The sequence below is a fragment of the Hyperolius riggenbachi genome, chromosome 6 (assembly GCF_040937935.1).
Source record: "Hyperolius riggenbachi isolate aHypRig1 chromosome 6, aHypRig1.pri, whole genome shotgun sequence".
NCBI classification, from domain to species: domain Eukaryota; kingdom Metazoa; phylum Chordata; class Amphibia; order Anura; family Hyperoliidae; genus Hyperolius; species Hyperolius riggenbachi.
In genome coordinates this window covers 322,413,968-322,432,967 of record NC_090651.1, presented here as the reverse complement: position 1 = coordinate 322,432,967, position 19,000 = coordinate 322,413,968, and the positions used below count along the sequence as shown (strand labels likewise).

The window sequence follows — 19,000 nt, the reverse complement described above, 5'->3', positions numbered from 1 at the left end:
GGGTGCTGACATCACACTGTGGGAGCCTTGTTGCATTGTGGGAAATAACTGCTGTTTCCAATTGCCAAAAATGCATCGTCTCTTTCCAGTGACATCACCTGCCAGCAGTAAAGATGTCGCCATGTGATAAATGTCAGAATGTAAATCAGGGAGAGGAAAGATTTTACAATGGCCAAACACTGACTAAGTCATTTATAAATAATTATTGTAAAAATTAAGCACTTTTTTTCATTATGTTATTTTCAATGGAGATCCTCTTTAAGTAACGGTTTTATTGCTAAGAAGAATTTTTCAGTTGATTTAGCACAGTTACAACTTATTATTTAAATAGACTGCACATACTGTACTCAGGCTCATTTAAAGAGGAACTGCGTAACCAAGGATTCATCCCAATCAGTAGCCAATACCCCTTCCCATAAGAAATGTTTACCTTTTCTCGAATAGATCATCATGGAGGTGGGGGGGGGGGGGGGGGGAGGGTCTGTATGGCTGATATTGTGGTGAAACCCCTGCCACAGTGTGATGTCAGCACCTAGGTCCTGACAGTTTCCTGTCTGTGAGCTTTGTTGTACTGTTGGAAAGAACAGCTGTTTCCAATCGCCAAGCAACCGCTATCTCCCTCTGTGCATATGTATATCTATTAAAGAGGAACTCCAGTCAAAATAATATTGTAAAAATAAAGCACTTTTTTTTATTACAATTGTGTATAAATGGTTCAGTCAGTGTTTGCCCATTGTAAAATCTTTCCTCTCCCTGATTTACATTCTGACATTTACCACATGGTGACAGTTCTACTGCTGGCAGGTGATGTAGCTGCTGCTTGCTGTTTTGGCAGTTGGAGACAGCTGTAAACAGCTATTCCCCACAATGCAGCAAGGTTCACAGACAGGAAACTGCCAAGAGTAAGTACTTTTCTTGTTTCTTGTGGGAGGGGTTTCACCACAATATCAGCCATGCAGCACCCCCTGATGATCTGTTTGTGAAAAGGAATAGATTTCTCACGTAAAAGGGGGTATCAGCTACTGATTGGGATAAAGTTCAATTCTTGGTCGGAGTTTCTCTTTTAAAAAACAACCTTTCAGCCTATCGCATTGTTAAGGAGTGTGGTTATAGATAATGGCCGTTGTTTCTGACTTTTTTTCTGGTCTGACTGCCAGTAGTAAAGTTGATTACGTGCAGGCTCATGGTGGATCAAACAACATGAACAAATTACATGGCGAATATCGATCATTTCTTGATCTGTCTTCTATTTTTTAACTTCTTACTTTGTAATGTATTGGTTTATTTTTGTTTTCCCCTTTTCGCAAGAGTTTCTCTTTAAGAAGGGAATGCAATGTGTTCAGAGGCGTATCTAGAGCGGTGCAGGCATGGCTTGTGCCACGGGCGCCACAGCACCATGGGTGCCATGTCTAACCCTGTGCTGCATCGGCCTGTCTGCCTCCATGCTTCCCTGGGGAACACGGCTACTTAACTTATGCATGTAGGGCACACTTTGCTTAATGTTAGAACAGAGGACAGAGAGTGAATAACAAGAGCTATTTCCAAAAAAGTAACCTCAGCAATATCCTGAGCCAAAACACACAAGCAACCATAACACATATACACGAGAAATGAAGCTGTTTTTAGAGGGGGAGGGGGCTCTGACTGAGGGGGGGGGGGGCGCAATTTCATTGTTTGCCATAGGCACTATATTACCCAGATACGCTCCTGAATGTGTTGTGCCATGAATCGGATGATCACATTTTATTGGACAAACTATCAATTTATCATCAACCAAGAGCAGGAGTAACAACGGCATCTGAATTCTGATTGGCATGTGTGAATTCCAGCACTTTGTCATGGTTCTTAGTTACATACAGTATATACATTCCTCCAGCACAATGTGATGCGCAGCCTTATAAGTTAGTCATATTATTCCAAGAACAGACACATTCCTCAATAATGCAAATAACAGAACATTTACGGTATGCATATAAACAGAGTGAAATAATACTTTCATGATTCAATGACAAAAACAAGCATCTTCATCAGGCTCAGTGCCATGCACTCCCTTTCTTGGGGCATCATAGCTGTTGTAACACCAACACCTACACATTGCAGTAAGCCACTGCATCTGAATAACCATTATACTTTTCCAATAAAGCAGCACTTACCCAACCACCCATTGTATCCCAGAGGAAAAAGGGGTGAGGTCACACGGGACACTTGCTTGCCGCTTCATCAAGTTCTACGAGAGGGATCTGGCTTTGGGGCAAGGTGGCACGGCAAGGTGATGTAGCATTGTAAAACACAATACAGAGACTTGTGGGAAGGGGTGGGGCCATGGGTGTAACTACAGAGGAGCAACCCCTATGGGGGGCATGAGCTGTGAGGGGGCCCTAATTACTAACTTTACCTTCTTCCAACAAAGGGTCCACCCTTCAGATCAGGTATTTTTGTGGCTTTAATAGTTATAGGTGTGACGATCATGATGGCCCCACTTGTTCTATGACCCTTGCAAGATCAACCTCCAGGCTATGAGGGTCAAGAAGAAGGCAAGGGAAGGTGTGTGAATATTGAAAAAACCCATAAAAGTTTTGCCGGGGGGGGGGGGGGGGGCATTGGTTTGGTGGTTTGGGTGGGGCCAATCTGCATTTCACCCACTCTTAATATTCCCTACAGTAAGGGTAGGAAGGGCGGAGTGTAGACTAGCAAAAAACAGACTGTTGTGGGGATGAGAGGTGCAGTCTGCTCAGAGGGTGGTGAGTTGAGTACTCTTTTAAGTAAGTATGCGCTGGGATATGGGAGATGGGAGCCTACATTTCTGCTAGGCAGGAGGGTCAAGGGGAAGGGGGGAAAAATACCAGCCACTGGGCTTCGAAAGCAAAATCTCATATTTATAGAGACAGAGTGAGGAACTTCCTTATCCCTAGTGCCAACATCACATCATTTCCACATTAGCACAATGTGATACAGTATATTTCAGAAGGAAGAATATCCTCCTGATTGGTCATTGTTCAGTGGGATCACCTGATGTTTCCAACAGTACGTGATGTGAGTCAGCCAGCTCCTGCAGAGGAAAGACCAGAGCACACCACAGTGATGTTTATATAGCAAAGGTATTGTGCCTTTTTATAAACATACCAAAGCCTGTTTCTGCTATGTGCTGCCATGTGCGATGATGTTGGGCAGAACATGAAGTGGCGTTAGTCACTATGGGCTTGATTCACTAAGACAAATAGCACGCCTTATCAGAGTTAACATGCCTTATCAGAGTTAACATGCCTTATCAGCGAGCGCTACGAACTTATGCCTGCTAATAGGCAATGACGAGAGCTCCACTCATCCTGCCCTGAGCCCCTGCGGGTCCAATCACTTTAACCTCCTTGGGGATAACCCCGTGCTAGGGTCGGGGTGGAAAACCGCAGCTATGAGTAGTAATCCCGACCTCTGCTCGGGGTAACCGCTGGAGGCTTGAGCATTTCTACATACCCGACGTCGGACACCATTCTTCTTCCTCTCCTCCGGGGCTCTGCTTCCTTCTGGTGAGATCGCCGGCTGTCGTCATGACGACAGCCGGCAATCTCACTTTGGAGTTGCAGCGCCACCCGGAGGATGGAGGCATAACTGCAGAGCTGGAGCCAGGGAGGTGAGTGATTGCTAGGGCTGTGCAGATCTCCCTGGCAGGATGATTTTTACCAGGTTTTAGGGTCTGAAAGGGTGCAAAAAAAATTGTACCGCTTTTAGACCTTAAAATCCGGAAAGAATCATACCGCCAAGCAGTGGTGCTCAGCAGAGCTCGAATATTCGAGTAGCTCGAATATTCAAGCTCTTTTTCAGCTATTCGAGCTCGGTATTCGAGCTCCGAATAGCTGGAGCTATTCGAATGGGCTATCCGAGTACACTCGAATAGCCCATTCACTATTCGAGCTATTCGAGCAACCCGGCGCTATTCGAGCTCGGTACCGAGCTCGAATAGCGTCATAGCCCAGATTGATGTCCTTAGAGCCAATCAGAGGGCTCCCAGGCCCTCTGACGGCAGCCAATCACAGAGGGGGACCCTGGCCAGCCCCTACCCTATAATTAGCGGCCGCCATGTTCCGTTTCTCCGTGCTTGCCTGAGACTTGTACAGAGAGAGAGTTGCTCCTTTGTGCTTTGGCTTAGCAAGAGCTCTATTGTGGTCATTTACCTAGCGTTTTTGCTCACATACACCTCCTATACACACCTATATTGTTGTTAGTTATTTAGACATTGTATTTTAGTTAGTAGCTTGTGTGTTACATTAGAGACAGGCAGCTGCTGCAAGCTTACAGGTTTAGGCCTCAGGGGGGCCTTGCCTCTGTGGGCAGCTGTCCTCTGTTTATTTCTCTCATCTATACCAGTATTTCTGCTGTCCTTTACTAATAGTATTGTAGTTATACTGTACTAGGAGTAGGACACTCACTGACTGTCACTGTTTATAGGCTACTAGCTAGCTCCTGCGTGTGTGCACTCACTCACTGTCTGTGTGTACACACACTCTATTTCCTTCTGATTACTGATAGATTATTGTTAGTTAGTTGTACTTACTTACTACTTACTCTTACTGTACCCGTAGGGACACTCACTGTCACTGTTCATATAGGCTACTAGCTCCTGCGTGTGCGCACTGCACTCACTGTCTGAGTGTACACACACAACACACACTATTTCCTTCTGATCGCTGATTGATTATCGTAATTAGTTAGTTGTACTTACTGTTACTACTTACTCTTACTGTACTAGGAGTCTAGGACACTCAGTCACTGTGTTCATAGGCTACTAGCTCCTGCGTGCGTGCACTCACTGTCTGAGTGTACACACACCCACACTCCATTTCCTTCTGATCGCTGATTGATTATTGTAATTAGTTAGTTGTACTTACTGTTACTACTTACTCTTACTGTACTAGGAGTCTAGGACACTCAGTCACTGTGTTCATAGGCTACTAGCTCCTGCGTGCGTGCACTCACTGTCTGAGTGTACACACACCCACACTCCATTTCCTTCTGATCGCTGATTGATTATTGTAATTAGTTAGTTCTACTTACTGTTACTACTTACTCTTACTGTACTAGGAGTCTAGGACACTCAGTCACTGTGTTCATAGGCTACTAGCTCCTGCGTGCGTGCACTCACTGTCTGAGTGTACACACACCCACACTCCATTTCCTTCTGATCGCTGATTGATTATTGTAATTAGTTAGTTCTACTTACTGTTACTACTTACTCTTACTGTACTAGGAGTCTAGGACACTCAGTCACTGTGTTCATAGGCTACTAGCTCCTGCGTGCGTGCACTCACTGTCTGAGTGTACACACACCCACACTCCATTTCCTTCTGATCGCTGATTGATTATTGTAATTAGTTAGTTCTACTTACTTTTACTACTTACTCTTACTGTACTAGGAGTCTAGGACACTCAGTCACTGTGTTCATAGGCTACTAGCTCCTGCGTGCGTGCACTCACTGTCTGAGTGTACACACACCCACACTCCATTTCCTTCTGATCGCTGATTGATTATTGTAATTAGTTAGTTCTACTTACTGTTACTACTTACTCTTACTGTACTAGGAGTCTAGGACACTCAGTCACTGTGTTCATAGGCTACTAGCTCCTGCGTGCGTGCACTCACTGTCTGAGTGTACACACACCCACACTCCATTTCCTTCTGATCGCTGATTGATTATTGTAATTAGTTAGTTCTACTTACTGTTACTACTTACTCTTACTGTACTAGGAGTCTAGGACACTCAGTCACTGTGTTCATAGGCTACTAGCTCCTGCGTGCGTGCACTCACTGTCTGAGTGTACACACACTAAATTTACTTGTGATTACTACTGATTATTGTAACTGCTAGTTGTACTTCCTGACTGGTACTACTTACTTACTGTACTAGGGGACACTCACTCAGTCACCTCACCAACCAACCCACTCCATTAAAGTACCCCACTTTTCACCCGCCCTTTTAAAAAACTTTTGTCTATACGCCCAAAACATTGAAGATGTCTGGAAGTGGCAGCCAGCGCGGTTTGGGCAAGGGGAAGGGCAGCAAGGGAATCAGGAGGAGAGGGAGCAGCATTGTGGCAAGCCGCGGCCGCGGGCGCGCCACCATGCACAGTTCCGCAGCAGCAGCAGCAGCGTCAGTGGCTAACATTCCTCCCATAGCCACTGGCCGTGGACGCCTTGGGCGCCGCCCAGCAGGAGCATCTGCAACTCACGCTGCAGAGACACAGCAGCAGCAGCAGCGTGTAGCACCTGCTCCCATTTTCCTCCAGCCGGGTCGGAAACGTCCCATTGAGGAAAAGGATGCAGACACTGTGGTGCAACTCATGACGGAGGATGAGCAGCCCGCCATCAGCTCTGCATCCGAGGCCTCCACCCTCACCACCACCACCACCACCACCACCACCCCTGTTCGCAGCAGCCGCCCAGCAGGGCCTGGGGAGGAGGCCAGTTCACCATCAGTCGCCGACCTGTCACTCAGCAGTCTTTTTACCCCAGGCACCATCAGGGTATTGTCTGCTGTTGTTGGCGATTTTGAGGAGGAGATGCTGATGGGCACTTTGGGGGAGGAGGGATTGGACAGCAAGACTGTGGCGACAGTCAAGCGTCCCATCCATGCATCAGGAGAGGAGTTTGGGGGGTCATCATCCCAGCAGGACATGTTTCAGGAGGGGCATGATGATGATGACCCGGTGACAGACAGAGACTGGGTGCCACCACCTCCAGGGGATGTCGTCCTCAGCAGCTCCGAGGAGGAGGAGGAGGATGCGCTTGTGGGCCTTGCAAGGAGGCGCATCATTGCAAGCATTGGCAGCGTCCCACAGCCTGCTGGTGTCTCAGGCTCAGCAGCAGCAGCAGCAGCATCAGCCAGTACCACCACCAGCCGCACCCAAGCCCCCCCCCCCCCCAACCACCACAGGGAGACAGGCAGCAGCGCTTCCATGCCGTAGGGGGAAGTTTCTGTCACCAATCTGGCGGTTTTTCACCATGCCCACTGTGTACAGCAAGTACGCCACTTGCAACCACTGTCAGCGGAAGTTGAGCAGAGGTGCAGACCCCTTAAAGTTCAGCACCAGCTCGCTCATCAACCACCTTGCGGCTAAACATTTCCACCAGCATGAGGAGTTCCAGAGGCTGAAGGCATCTGCTGCTGGCAGTGGCACCACACCCATCACTGCACAGCCTTCAGCAGCAGCAGCAGCAACAGCAGCCACCCGCCCTCCTGCTCCTCCAGCAGCACCAGCAGGAGTGCGGAAACGCACTGCTCCTCCCCCCTCTGCAACTCCTGCCGCCGACACTGAGGCCTGTTCTGGCAGCCAGTCCTCAGTGGCCTCCTCTGCTGTGTCTGCTGATTCCCGTGTCAGCAAAAGGCCACGCCAGAGCCTTTTGAGCGAGTCCTTCCAGGGGGTGGTTAGGGCTCTGCCTCCCAGCAGCCGTCGCGTGCGGCAGCTGAACGGCTTGCTGGCACGGGCCATGTGCTCCCAACTCCTGCCGTACACGCTCGTGCAGGAGGGGAGCGACATTCGTGCGCTGCTTGCTTGCGCAGCCCCAGACTGGCAGCTCCCCAGCAGACACTTCTTTGCCCGCAAGGCCATTCCTGCACTGCACCGCTTTGTGATGGCCAATGTGGAGCGAGGGCTGGAGCACGCGGTTGGTGAAAGGGTCCACGTCACCATGGACTCCTGGAGCAGCCGCTTCGGGACAGGCCGCTACCTGTCCTTCACTGTCCACTGGGTCAGCTTGGTGGAAGGGGGTGAGGATGGGAGAGCAGCAGCGGGCACAGCAGCAGCAGCAACACAGTGGGTGGTGCCACCCCGCAGGGTCAGGGGAACTGCAGCAGGTTCCTCCGATCATCTGCCATCCTCCGGCACACCTGGCCAAACCCCCCGCCTCAGCAGCAGCGTGAAGGCCCGCCACTGCCAAGCGCTGCTGCACTTGGTCAGCCTTGGGAAGACCAAGCTGACGGCAACCCATGTGTTGGCCAAACTCCAGGAGCAGGAGAGGATTTGGCTGACCCCCAGAGGCCTCAGAGTCGGAGAGGTGGTGGCCGACAATGGGGCCAATCTGGTTGCCGCAATAGACAGGGGAAACCTGACCCACATCCCCTGTCTTGCCCACGTGCTGAACCTGGTGGTGCAGAAGTTCCTGCGCACCTACCAGGGGATGGGCGAACTGCTGGAAACGGCAAGGAATGTTGTGCGTCACTTCCGGCGCTCGGCTGCAGCCTGTGCGAGCCTGGAAGACGTGCAAAAGGAGCTGGATCTGCCACGCCATCGGCTGATCCTTGACGTTCCGACTCGCTGGAACTCCACCCTGGCGATGTTGGAGCGTCTGGTTGAACAGAGGCACGCTGTCAAACAGTACCTTGCCCTGGCCACTGTTTCCGCAGCTCAGAGAAGGGACAAGACCAGCAACATCCCGTCCATCGTCCCCGATGATGACTGGAGGCACATGCAGCAGGTGTGCTTAGTGCTGGCTCCCTTCCTGCAGGCCACAAACATGGTGAGCAGGGACCATGCTATGGTCTGCGAGTGGGTGCCCCTGGTTTCTCTGCTGAACAGGGCCCTCGATGCTTTGCTGGAACAGGGAGCGGCAGCCTTGGACCAGCAGGAGCGGCAACCAGCTGCGCAGTCCACCTCTGAGGGGGAGGAGGAGGAGGACTTGGTGGAGGTCCCTGACCTGGCTGCTGATGAGGGGGATCAGCACAGCGCAGCTGAGTTGGTGCGGGGGTGGAGAGAGGATGAGGCGGCAGAGGAGGAGGATGAGGACAGCACTGACGTCGATGTGCCAGCAGACGTGGCCCGCCTCTTCCCAATGGCAGCGCACATGCTGACGTGCCTGCGCAGGGACCCCAGGGTGATCCAGATGAAGCAGAGGGAGGACATCTGGATCAGCATGATGTTGGACCCACGCCTCAAGGGGAAGTTGAGCCAGTTCCTGCCGCCTGCAGGAGGAGACCCAGCGCAACAAATAAGGAGCTTGCAGCAGGCCCTTGTTGAGCGCTTGGAGGAAGCCTTCCCCCAGCCTTCCACCCCCACTGTCCAGCAGCCAGCACAGAGGCAGCAGCAGGTGCCTGCATCCAGCAGCAGCAAGCGCCCCACAGACCTGCTGTCTCTCAGCCACGAGCTCTACAGGACTGTAGAGGCTCCGGCAGCAGTGACTAGAGAGGAGATGCATGCAGCAGCATCCTCCTCCGGTCACAGCCAGCGCCTGACCCGCATGGTGGCTGACTACATGGGGTCGTACAGCGGGCTTGACAGCGATGCCCCTGTTGATCCCATGGAGTATTGGGTCAAGCGCATGGAGATCTGGAGCGAGCTGGCGCAGTACGCCCTGGAAGTGCTGTCCTGCCCCCCTTCCAGCGTGCTGTCCGAGCGCTGCTTCAGTGCAGCTGGTGGCGTGGTCACCGAGAAACGCTCACGTCTGTCTCACAAGTCTGTGGACAGACTGACGTTTCTCAAGATGAACCAGGCGTGGGTGGAAGGCGAGTTCCTGGCCCCTGTTGTCGGCGAGAGGGGGACATGAACTGGCTGCCGGAACCATCGTTAATGTGCCTTACCACCCTTTACCACCTCCTGGCTCCTGCTCACTAAGCCAGCCTGGTTCACTTTGACTATTACGTCGCCTGCAGCCACACATTTTACACCTACAGTGGGCTGCTGTGTACTGCCCCTCTGCTGTCTGTCTGTGTTTCCCACTGCCAGGGTACACAGAATTACCTTCTTCTGCTGCCACTCTGCCACCAGCTATTACGTCAAACAATAGCTATATTGGTTGCAAAACCAAAACCAAACAAACCATTAAAAAAAAAAAGGTTTAATTTTTCTGAGGTGCCCGGGTTGAAAACTGTGTTGTTCCAGTTGTGTATTGGACACAATGTGGGCTGCACGACCGCTGTCTGGGACCTCCTGTTGTGTTTATTTACAGCCCTGGTATCACCGCAAGGTACCAGGGCTATTATGTCACGCTGCCTACCTGCTGCCACACTCACACTGCTCCTCCATACCTCCTCCTGCTGCTGCTGCTGCTGTCTGTCTGTGTTTCCCACTGCCAGGGTACACAGATGATTTACCTTCTGCTGCCACTCTGCCACCAGCTATTACGTCAAACAATAGCTGCTCGCCTACTCCTCCATTCCTCCTCCTGCTGCTGCTGTCTGTCTGTGTTTCCCACTGCCAGGGTACACAGAATTACCTTCTTCTGCTGCCACTCTGCCACCAGCTATTACGTCAAACAATAGCTATATTGGTTGCAAAACCAAAACCAAACAAACCATTAAAAAAAAAAAAAAAGGTTTAATTTTTCTGAGGTGCCCGGGTTGAAAACTGTGTTGTCCCAGTTGTGTATTGGACACAATGTGGGCTGCACGACCGCTGTCTGGGACCTCCTGTTGTGTTTATTTACAGCCCTGGTATCACCGCTAGGTACCAGGGCTATTATGTCACGGCGAGCTGCCTGCCTCATTGACTGCCTGCTGCCACACACTCATCCTCCTCCTCCTGCTGCTGAATTTACCTCCTGCTGTCTTTGTGTTTCCACTTCCAGGGAGCACATACAATGGCGCTTCCAACATGCGTGCGCCCACCAGCTATTTGTTACGCTCAAAAATAGCTGCATTTCTTTAAAAAAAAAATTGAAAAGAGAAATACGTGAAGAAGAAGAAGACGATATTGAAAAAGAAGGAGAAGGAGAAGATGAAGATGAAGAAGAAGATGAAGAAGAAGAAGAAGATGAAAAAGAAGAAGAAGATGAAGAAGATGAAGAAGATGAAGAAGAAGAAGATGAAGAAGAAGAAGATGAAGAAGAAGAAGATGAAGAAGATGATGAAGAAGATGAAGAAGAAGAAGAAGATGAAGAAGAAGAAGAAGATGAAGAAGAAGAAGAAGATGAAGAAGAAGAAGATGAAGAAGATGAAGAAGAAGAAGAAGATGAAGAAGATGAAGAAGAAGAAGAAGAAGAAGATGAAGAAGAAGAAGAAGAAGAAGAAGAAGAAGAAGAAGAAGAAGACGACAATATAGAAGAAGAAGAAGAAGATATAGAAGAAGAAGATCTAGAAGAAGAAGAAGAAAGATAAAGAAGAAGAAGAACAAGTATATACAGTAACACTACTGAACAAAATTAAGGACACAACTTCTCTTTCCACATTTTTTTTTAAAGGAACATCCCCACATAATCACTTGCTGTTGTTACTTGGAAAAAAAGATGTTTCTTGCATCATTCACCCTCAAAACAAGTGTTGGAAGCTATTTAAGGCCAATTCGAATAGTCAGCTCGAATAGTGAGCTCGAATACCGACTCGAATAGTGAGCTCGAAGTCCGAGGTCGAATCGAATAGTAAAAATTATTCGACTCGAATATTCGACTGACCTCGAATAATTTACTATTCGAATTCGACCAAACTCGAATTTTAAAAAGGGGTATTTGAGCATCACTACCGCCAAGGGGGTTAAAGGACATCATCCCCACACTTTGATTGGCCCAATAGGCTGCCTGTCAAATTTCCTGTCAAGTGACAGGCAGCCTATTGGGCCAATCAAAGTCCGGGGATAATGGCCTCAATTCACTAAGCTTTATCAAACACTTTATCAAACGTTTGATAATTTACCTCATGGGTAAAATCTAATTTTGAATTCAATAAGATGTCATAGATTCATTGAATGTTTCATCCACAAAACATTCAATAAATCTATAACACCTTAGTGAATTCAAAATTAGATTTTACCCATGAGGTAAATTATCAAACGTTTGATAAAGTGTTTGATAAAGCTCCGTGAATTGAGGCCATAGTCCTTTAAAGTGATTGGACCCGCAGGGGCTCAGGGCAGGACGAGTGGAGCTCTAGTAATTGCCAATTAGCAGGCATAGGTTTGAAGCGCTCGCTACGCTACTCTGATAAGACACGCTAACTCTGATAAGACATGCTAACTCTGATAAGGCATGCTATTTGTCTTAGTGAATCAAGCACTATGTAAGCAGAAAGTGCTGTGGATGCTGCATCTTGTTATGGGACCATTCCTGAGGAAAAGTGAGGCAAGGTACAAATGATTGGGTACCTTGGAAAACAACTGGTGCTGCCAGGTTTCTCAGAGGCAATGTCCTGCTTGAAAACCATGTAAGGGTGCACACACCACACTGTAAAGGTCCATACACATGTTAGATAAAGCCCTTATCCCTAACACACAAGCAAACAAGATCCCTTAAAATACGGGGGCCTAATAGGCCTGTCCGAAGTGATTGCCACTTCCTGCCACCAATCATCTCTACTAGAGTTGGGCCGAACGGTTCGCCTGCGAACGGTTCCATGCGAACTTCCGTGGTTCGCGTTCGTGTCTCGCAGGCGAACGTTTTCGGAAGTTCGGTTCGCCCCATAATGCACCATGGAGGGTCAACTTTGACCCTCTACATCACAGTCAGCAGGCCCAGTGTAGCCAATTAGGCTACACTAGCCCCTGGAGCCCCACCCCCCTTATATAAGGCAGGCAGCGGCGGCCATTATGGTCACTCGCGTGCCTGCCTGCATTAGTGAGAGTAGGGCGAGCTGCTGCACTGTCTCTCATAGGGAAAGATTAGTTAGGCTTAGCTTGTTCCTGGCTGCATACCTGTTCTGTGAACCCACCACTGCATACCTGTACTGTGTCTGTGAACCCACCACTGCATACCTGTTCAGTGAACCCACCACTGCATACCTGTTCTGTGAACCCACCACTGCATACCTGTTCTGTGAACCCACCACTGCATACCTGTTCTGTGAACCCACCACTGCATACCTGTTCAGTGAACCCACCACTGCATACCTGTTCTGTGAACCCGCCACTGCATACCTGTTCTGTGAACCTGCCACTGCATACCTGTACTGTGAACCCACCACTGCATACCTGTTCAGTGAACCCACCACTGCATACCTGTTCAGTGAACCCACCACTGCATACCTGTTCAGTGAACCCACCACTGCATACCTGTTCAGTGAACCCACCACTGCATACCTGTTCAGTGAACCCACCACTGCATACCTGTTCAGTGAACCCACCACTGCATACCTGTTCAGTGAACCCACCACTGCATACCTGTTCAGTGAACCCACCACTGCATACCTGTTCTGTGAACCCGCCACTGCATACCTGTTCTGTGAACCCGCCACTGCATACCTGTTCTGTGAATCTGCCACTGCATACCTGTACTGTGAACCCACCACTGCATACCTGTTCTGTTCAGTGAACCCGCCACTGCATACCTGTTCTGTTCAGTGAACCCACCACTGCATACCTGTTCTGTTCAGTGAACCCGCCACTGCATACCTGTTCTGTTCAGTGAACCCGCCACTGCATACCTGTTCTGTTCAGTGAACAGTTTGGTGTGTCAGTGTGAAGCAGTACCTTAATTACACTACCTGATTGATGAATACACATGCAAGATGTTTTAAAGCACTTTAGGCCTGTCATTTAGCATTCAATGTGATTTCTGCCCTTAAAACGCTGCTTTGCGTCAAATCCAGATTTTTGCCGGGGACTTTTGGCATGTATCCCACTCCTCCACCTGGGGGTCCAGGTGTTAGACCCCTTGAAACATCTTTTCCATCACTTTTGTGGCCAGCATAATTTTTTTTTTCCAAAGTTCGCCTCCCCGTTGAAGTCTATTGCGGTTTGCGAACTTTAACGCGAACCGAACCTTCCGCAAAAGTTCGCGAATCCGGTTCGCGAACCTAAAATCGGAGGTTCGGCCCAACTCTAATCTCTACTCGCCCCAGTACTCAGCCCCGAAAGCCGGCAGAAACATGGGGCTCTCCATAGGCTACATTAGACCAAGTGTCCCTATCAAAAGGGAGATTTTTCATTGGTCCGCCATGAACCAATGAGAATTCTCCCTGTTGCTGATGATTCACATTGTTTTTTTGCAGCCCAATGGAGATCACCATGTTTCTTCTGGACACGGATCACCATGTTGCTTCCGGAACCAAGCAGTGGCTAGACATGTAGCCCGGGACAGATGCGTTACCCCAACAGGCTATATGGAGGAACGCATCTGGCTGGCCCGGGATTACAGCAGACTGCATGCACAGTAGTGCGGTCCGCTTACTGCAACAGATCCCGCAGATCCATTAGGGAGTGACAAGCGTAAACGGCTTCTATTTCTAAAATAGGAGTCATTCACTGTCAGTTTAGTGATGAGCGGAGAACTGACAAAAAAAATGTCCATTCTCATCTCAAGTGGGAACAGAGCCTTGCTCATCACAGCCCCCCCCCCCCCCCCCCCCCCCCCCCGAGATGATGAAGCAAGAAGTTTCTTTTTACTGGACACAGAAGCTTAAATACTAGCAAATATTTTCCCTTCTCAATTAACACCAGAAAACAGTCTATCTTGTATTAGAGAGAGATCAGGGAGGCCAGGGGTATCCAACCAACCTGCCCAAATCATTTCAAACTTCTGTGGGGCTTTCCTATGTAGATATATCACCTTTTCCATTTTAAATATGCGTTTACTTGCTTAATCCAAGTGTCAACAGTTGGTGGGCTTGAATCCTTCCATACCATTAAGATTAATTTCCTAGCTTGAAATAGTAGTCGAATTATCATAGTTTGAACATGTTCCTGCACCTTTAATTCAGCAGTTGAGCCCAAAATACAAAGTTGTATAGTTCTATTCAACCGTTGATTGCAGACAGGGTCTGTGATATCTAGTATTGCCTCCCAATATTTATGTAACTTTGGGCAGCGCCATAGCATATGCAACAGGTCCCCATGATCCCTACTACACCTAGGACAAATTGGATCAGTTCTACAATTGATAGAAAAGAGTCTTTTGGGAGTTAATAGATTTCAATACAGGATATTAAGCTGTGACAATTTTTGGGAGGCGTTAGTAGAAACCAAGGGGACATTTTGAAGGATGTTCATCCAATCCTCAACCGCTAGTTCTCCTAGCTCCTGTACCCATTTATCATAACAAGAAGAAATAGACCAAGTATCATGGAATAACACATTGAGATAAAACCACTCCACCTTTTATATTGACTTACAAGATTAAAAACTGGTGACGGTTGTATCTGCAGGACGTGTATAGTACGTTGCTTATTAATTGCATGTTTTAGTTGCATATACTGAAACAACATGCTTTTCTGAATGGCGTGTCTCTGGTCCCCATCCATTTTTGGTGGGAGAAGATCTAAGTCAAATAACCCTCTCCCCTCCACACACTGAATTTTCTGCGGTGTGGTGAGGGGGGTGCGGACAATCTGTGGTGATTAAAAATCCATTATATTTACATTTATGAATTTGTCACTATTGAGGTAAGCACCTCCCCCTTTTTCTATTTTGTTTTTAGCTCAGTTTTATACACTCCTGGGAGTCTCTTACCCCCTTTGTGCTTGTAACACACTAACAACTGTACTGTTAGTCAGAGAACTGTAAAATCTTGTACACGCGTCTAAGGACTTCCACCCATAATAAGTGGGTCGTGACTCAATCCCTACGACGACAGTTTGGAGAGGAGTGTTTTACAGATGCTTCGCTACCCTGGAGGCTAGTGATTTATTCTGTTGCTATGGCGGGGGGCAAAGGGATGAGGGCACAGAGCAGGATGGAGTGGGAGGTTTAAGGGAAATATATAGAGCCTTGGGCTGCACTTGGATGAGATGATTTCTTGCCGATGTATCAAGGCCAACATACACATTCAAGATCCTTGGCAGAGGCAGCTGGCCCAGAACCATCCAGTCGTGTACAAATCTTTAGGGTGCATATAGACATCTAATTTTGCTACCTCAATGTAATAGGAGAGCTTCCCTACACAAACTGTTGTTCATAGTATTCAAAATCTGTTGACCCTCATTCTACATGGAAGTGGTAAATTTGGCTAATTATTGGCCAATCACAATTGTATGCTTGTACCATCAGAACAAGGATCTGCACAACCGTCTGTGTAGCAGGAGGATCTGCTGTCTTCTTGTGTGTATCTATGTATGCACTATGTATGCACTATGTACGCACTATTGATCAAGGGCTATTTTTGGAGCTTTCTGTCAGGAAACATGTAAACGTACAGTTCTCTAGTAACTGCATTGGAAAGGCATAATGGTTGTATGACACACTGCTTTCTCCCCTCCTGCTGACCAGTCGGAGGACCCTGGCAGCAGTCCATGGACAGTCACACCCTCTAATGTCCTTGAAGACACAGCATGCTGGTAGCCTGTCCAGCAGACAGATGGAACTCAGCATAAGGAATGCACTGATCTCTTACCTGGGAGCATCAAAGCTGTCGTACGATCCAACCGTGTAGTGTCTAAACAAGCGCTTGGCTTTGTCACTCCGGCTCTCTGGCGGGAAAGAAACACAACAAAAGCCGAGTGAGGCTCACATGGATAGGTGGGATGCAATTTCCTAATTATATTTCACACATAAGTTCAAAAAAAAGATTTTTCTTAAGTAAGCATTGATGGCTTAGAGTAAAGACCGTTCAAAAAGAAACAGGATACAAAGCTGTAACATAGCTCTGTGGTGTGGTGTGGTGGGCAGCACGGTGGCATAGTGGTTAGTACTCTTGCCTTGCAGCGCTGGGTCCCCGGTTTGAATCTCATGCTGGGCATACACGGCGCGATAGTTGTTATCAATCGAGCCGCTGATTGATAACATTCAACCTGTCCAATCACCGTGGCGGATCGACTCCGCGCTCGAACCCCACGGGTGGACAATGGAAGAAATGAGCGGCTGATAAGGAACAGCCCGCGGGGACGAGTGGGAATCGATCCACGCGCCTGTTCAGTCGAGCGGGGACGCGCCGGCATCGAGTCAGCGGCTCGATTCCGGCGCATAAACGCGCCGTGTATGCCCAGCATCAGCCAGGGCACTATCTGTTTGGAGTTTGTATGTTCTCCCCGTGTTTGCGTGAGTTTGCTTTGGGCTCTCTGGTTTCCTCTCACATCCCAATACCATACAGATAAGTTAATTGGACTCCCCCTAAATTGTCCCTAGACTATGATACATACATACGGTAGACTATGATGGGATTAGACTGTGAGTCCCACTGAGGGACAGTTAAGTGACAAGACTGTATACAGTCATGTACATGTACAGCGCTGCGGGACATGTCTGTGCTATATAAATATAAAAATTAATAATAATAGACTATGCATAAAATTAACTACTGTACATTCTGGCGTAAAAGACTACCGGTACTTTTTAACCCTTAAAAATATTCTGAAAAGTGAGTCGGGTGATACGCCCTATCCTGTTACCGCCTCTCAGATCTCGCTGCTGAGGACTGGAGTAAAGCGGCGCACGCGCAAATGTGCGGGATGAGATCTGAGAGACAGAGAAGGAAGTAAATAGGATACAAGGGCGGGCCAGGCAGGTGAAAGAGGCGTGTTTTATGAGCACAGTGTTATCTATTCTTCCATACCGCTCTGATAAACAGGGAGAGCTGACCAATCCGCTTAGGGAGAGGGAGAGTAGACCAATCTAACCAGTCAATCGCCTATATACTGTTATATACTGGGTACCACATACAGTACAGCACCTGTATCTGTTCATACATAGCACCAGTATATGATTTTTTTTTTTAATTTGCTGTGCATTGGAAGAGGGGTAGTCTTGGAAGTATATTCCAAACTCTATATTTTAACTGAAAAAGTTGGGGTATCGTCTTATACACCCAGTCGTCTTATATGCCAGAACATACGGTATATACCTACTGCAATAAGGGCCCGTTCTCATCTGAGTGGGATTCGCGGCAAACCGCTAGCGGTTCTGCAAGAACCGCTACACAATGTAGCGAGTGGCAGGGCAGTGTTCTCACTGCCGCGGTTGCGGTTAGCGATAAATGCAACCGCGCTGCATGCAGCGGTTTGCCGGTGACGAGCGTTCCGGGATTAGCGAACGTGATTAGCGTGCACAGCACGCTAATCGTGATCGCTCCAAAACCGCCGCAGTGTCCAGTGATTTTTCCGCGCTAATCGCGGGAAAATCACTCCCGCAAAACGCTGGCAGTAATCGCCGGCGTTCTGCGGTTCTAAGTGTGAAGGGCCCTGAGGATAAGACTGGGAACGCATATGTGTAATTTGGCTGCTGGTGAGTTGGGTACACTCAAATCTCTGGCAGCGTTAAATAAATACTATTCCCCCTCCGAATTTCAGCAAGTCGGAGGGAGATGTAATTCGGGGTTTGGCAATCCCCTAATTCCCCTTGTGTGGGACGCGTAGCATAGCACTAGTTCTAGCACATAGGCACTGAAATAACCTGATTCGCTGGGAACACCCTCAGAAAAGCCAGCCAACGCCAGGCCAGCAGCACAAACTGGCCTTATTGAGAACCATGGAGAGAATATTGTCCTAACATTCAAATGCACAGCACCACCGAATACCAGAAATTACTTGCAGTGTGAACCGTCTCTTATGTGTCAGGAATCCAGCTGGTGATAGTCTACGAGTTCATAGTAATTATGCTAAATCAGTTGCCATGAAGCCAGATATATACAGGTAAAACTCGAAAAATTAGGAGATCGTGCAGAAGTCCATTTATTTCAGTAATTCAACTTAAAAGGTAAAACTAATATATGAAATAGATTCATTACATGCAAAGTGAGATATTTCAAGCCTTCATTTGCATTGTAAAATATCGGTAATTTAATTACTGATATTTTACTATAAGCGGCACCACCGGTAACTCAACTCAGGTGGCAGCGGTGCAATACAAACTCCAAATACTTCCCACAAATGAGGGAGATATAGATTAATCACATGCAAAGTGAGAGATTTCAAGCCTTTATTTGTTATAATTTTGATGATTATGGCTTACGGCTTGTGAGAACCCAAACATCAGAATCTCAGACCATTAGAATATTGTGAAGAGGTTCCATATTCTAGGCTCAGAGTGTCAGACTCTAATCAGCTAATTCATCCAAAACACCTGCAAAGGGTTCCTATTTCATAGATTAGTTTCACCTTTCAGGTTGAATTACTGAAATAAATACTTTACAATATTTTAATTTTCGATTTTCACCTGTAAT

General features: G+C 48.1%; 1 protein-coding gene across 5 annotated transcripts in view; it reads right to left on the bottom strand.

Annotated features, from left to right (window-relative positions):
* Positions 1 to 19,000, bottom strand: part of SHANK1 (SH3 and multiple ankyrin repeat domains 1) — a 656,518-nt gene that overhangs the window by 205,296 nt on the left and 432,222 nt on the right. For all 5 annotated transcript variants that reach the window (XM_068241408.1, XM_068241411.1, XM_068241409.1 and 2 more), the window contains one exon: positions 16,238 to 16,313. In XM_068241408.1, the coding sequence (XP_068097509.1) occupies positions 16,238 to 16,313 (76 nt within the window). The remainder of the gene's footprint in view (positions 1 to 16,237; positions 16,314 to 19,000) is intronic.